At 35.2% G+C, this 2,671-nt stretch overlaps 1 protein-coding gene across 1 annotated transcript in view; it reads left to right on the top strand.

Annotated features, from left to right (window-relative positions):
* Positions 1–1,155: 1,155 nt before the first annotated feature.
* CCDC152 (coiled-coil domain containing 152) overlaps positions 1,156–2,671 on the top strand; it is a 13,470-nt gene continuing 11,954 nt past the window's right edge. Inside the window, exons 1-2 of the mRNA XM_008935390.1 lie at positions 1,156–1,218; positions 2,176–2,281. Coding sequence (XP_008933638.1) covers positions 1,156–1,218; positions 2,176–2,281 — 169 coding nt within the window. The remainder of the gene's footprint in view (positions 1,219–2,175; positions 2,282–2,671) is intronic.

Raw genomic sequence — 2,671 nt, 5'->3', positions numbered from 1 at the left:
ACCTTACACACACACACACTAAGAACCTCCTAGATTGTTTCTTTTCCTCGGTATTTCCAGTTTTCAGTTATTTCAGTTTCAGGGTACTGCACACATTCTAACTTCTGGTTCATCTCTCTCATCGGAATTTCTTGTTGTTTGTCAAAAGCCATTTCATATATTACCACATAGAAGTGATTTTGTCTGGAATACGTGTCTTACCTGGTATTGGAATTTATTTTTAATGGAGCCTGATGTTCAGAAGTAGTTTCAATATTTTTAGAAGCATTCATATTGTGTCTTTCAGATCTACGAATGTATGTTGAAGATTCTGTAAGTAGAATTTCTGCTAAAAATAGGAACTGTGTTAATAATATGGAATCACACGGGTGTTTTTCAGAATACTGTCTTTTCACTCTTAGGGTAAGGTTTATCTGCTGCAGTACCTCATCACTGACATTAATGCATATTCTTAATACGAAAATGTGTAAGTAACTTGAAGTCTGAGTAGTTAAGTACTAGAGCATCCACACAGGTGAAAGGTCTGTGTAGATTCTGCATTGATGTGTGCCTGGTAAAACCCCTTTCACTTCAGTAACATTTCTGTAAGTTATTCAAACTGAACAAAATTTCATCTGTTGCCTCTAAAATACACACAGCAGAGAATGAGTAATTGTTTCAGTTAACTGAATTGCCTACTCCTTAAAGTGAGGACAAAGAAGATCAGTCTGTTTTAGCAGCACATCTAAAGGGAAATTGGTTACATGTTTTAAAGGTATCCTGTGTACAGACCATTAATATATTTAGGTAAACTTGCATTATTGTGTATATGGAAGTGGATTAAGGGGTTTTTTTAATTGCAACAAAAATTTCCAAATTCAATTATATCATCTACAAGTGTGATACATTTTACCTGGGCTTTCTGACATTAGCTTTGTTTCCTAGAAATGCAAGATCTTAGGTAGATAGAAGTTTAACTTCACATGCAAAAACAGTTTCATTTTTTTTAAAAATGTTTCTTTGTTCTGCTTCAGTTTGTGCATATGAAAACTTTTGATATTGTATGAGTGATAAATGTATGAATTCATAGATCTATTTTTCATATGTACAGTCATCACTGTGATGACACACATGTGTTCCATAAACAGATAAATTAATCGCAGCCGTGAAGAAACTATGAAGAAAATCAGTGTGGTGAACCTTGACACACTTTTAGATAACTTCTCAGAGATAGAAAAGGTAAGTGCAAAAGGTAGGAAATATTGAAACCTCTATCTATAAATATTCTGTTGCATTTTAATGTTTTTCAATGGAAAAATTCTTCTAAGTGGTATCAGCTTATTCTTATTAACATGCCTTGCAATACCAATTTGGTTTCGAAAGTGTATTGACCATGTCTCAGAGTGATATGAGTGACATCTGTGGAGTCTGAGAAGCCTTTGTTCCTGGGCTAGAATTTTAATGGTGCAGAGGCCGATTTTGGCTTCTCAGGAAAAGCATGGAAGTGCCCCTTTGTGTCAGAAGCTGCTGTTGGAGGTAACAGTATTACACAGCTTTCCTGGACTATCCTGTCAGAAGTTATTTCTTGTTCTAGAAAATCATCATAGCGAGAGCGTCTGTTCTTATATTCCATATGCACTGAGCTCTCTTTATTTTATGTATATGTCAGTTCTTAAAAGGTTGATCCACTGAGGAAAATCGTTACTGTATTTCTCGTTAGACCCACACTGGCCAGCCCTCTGGTGACTTCCTGGTCAGTAAATCCATAACAGAGATACCACAAAAGGGGCACCTGAAATAAATTTAGCATTTCTTGTGGAAAAAAGGTTATACCAATTCCTATTCACACCCATTACTCATGTTGGCCCTCAGTGGGGGCATTGACAGCCTCATGCAAAGCACTAGGAAGAACCTTACTGAGGATTGATCCAGACTGTGGACTACAAAACTGAGACGAAACGAGTTTATGACTCGTTATGTAAGTCACCATTCATAATTCTGCAGCACAAACTTGCAGTAGCACAGGCTCTCAAATCTAACATCATTCTCTAAACTGGAATTTCCAGAATGGCAAATAATATGGATTTGTGGCTGCGGTGTTGTGAAATTGCTAAATTTACTATCAATTTAAAACTTAAAATTTAAACTTAAATCAAAAGATATTTATACAGCTTTAGTCTTCTTTCAATTTTCCAGAAAATATCAGAAATTAATGAAGCAAATAACCTAATGGTTCTGCAGCTGGAAAAATGTAACAGGTTGCTAACACTAAGCCAATCAAAGGAGGAATCAACAAAAGAAGGTAAGTTGTTTTTTTTTTAATGGTATATGTTTTGCATATGTTCAGGAAGTTCTAAGAAATACTTCCGTTGTTTTCAGTCACATAAAATACAAAAATTAAATAGCAAAGATCTAAGATACTGTGTGAAAAACCATAATGGTTAATCTTGGGTCACGTACTAGAATCCATCTCATTTGCATAAACCAGATAACTTTAATCCACAAATTTATCTTGAGAAGTGCATTACAGTAACTGCTTTCAAGCTGAAGCTACTAGCCATCCACCTTCAGAGATTTTTGAGTGGATGCAGTGGTTATGAAAGAAAAAGATGCCTTTTCTATTTTCTTTCATTTTTTCCCCCTTCACCTTTTTTCTGTTGATTGTGTCATCACCCTTTACAAGGAATCGATA

This window comes from Merops nubicus, unplaced genomic scaffold (genome assembly GCF_000691845.1).
Source record: "Merops nubicus isolate BGI_N331 unplaced genomic scaffold, ASM69184v1 scaffold18572, whole genome shotgun sequence".
Lineage (NCBI taxonomy): Eukaryota > Metazoa > Chordata > Aves > Coraciiformes > Meropidae > Merops > Merops nubicus.
This window is presented reverse-complemented; position numbering and strand designations above follow the sequence as displayed.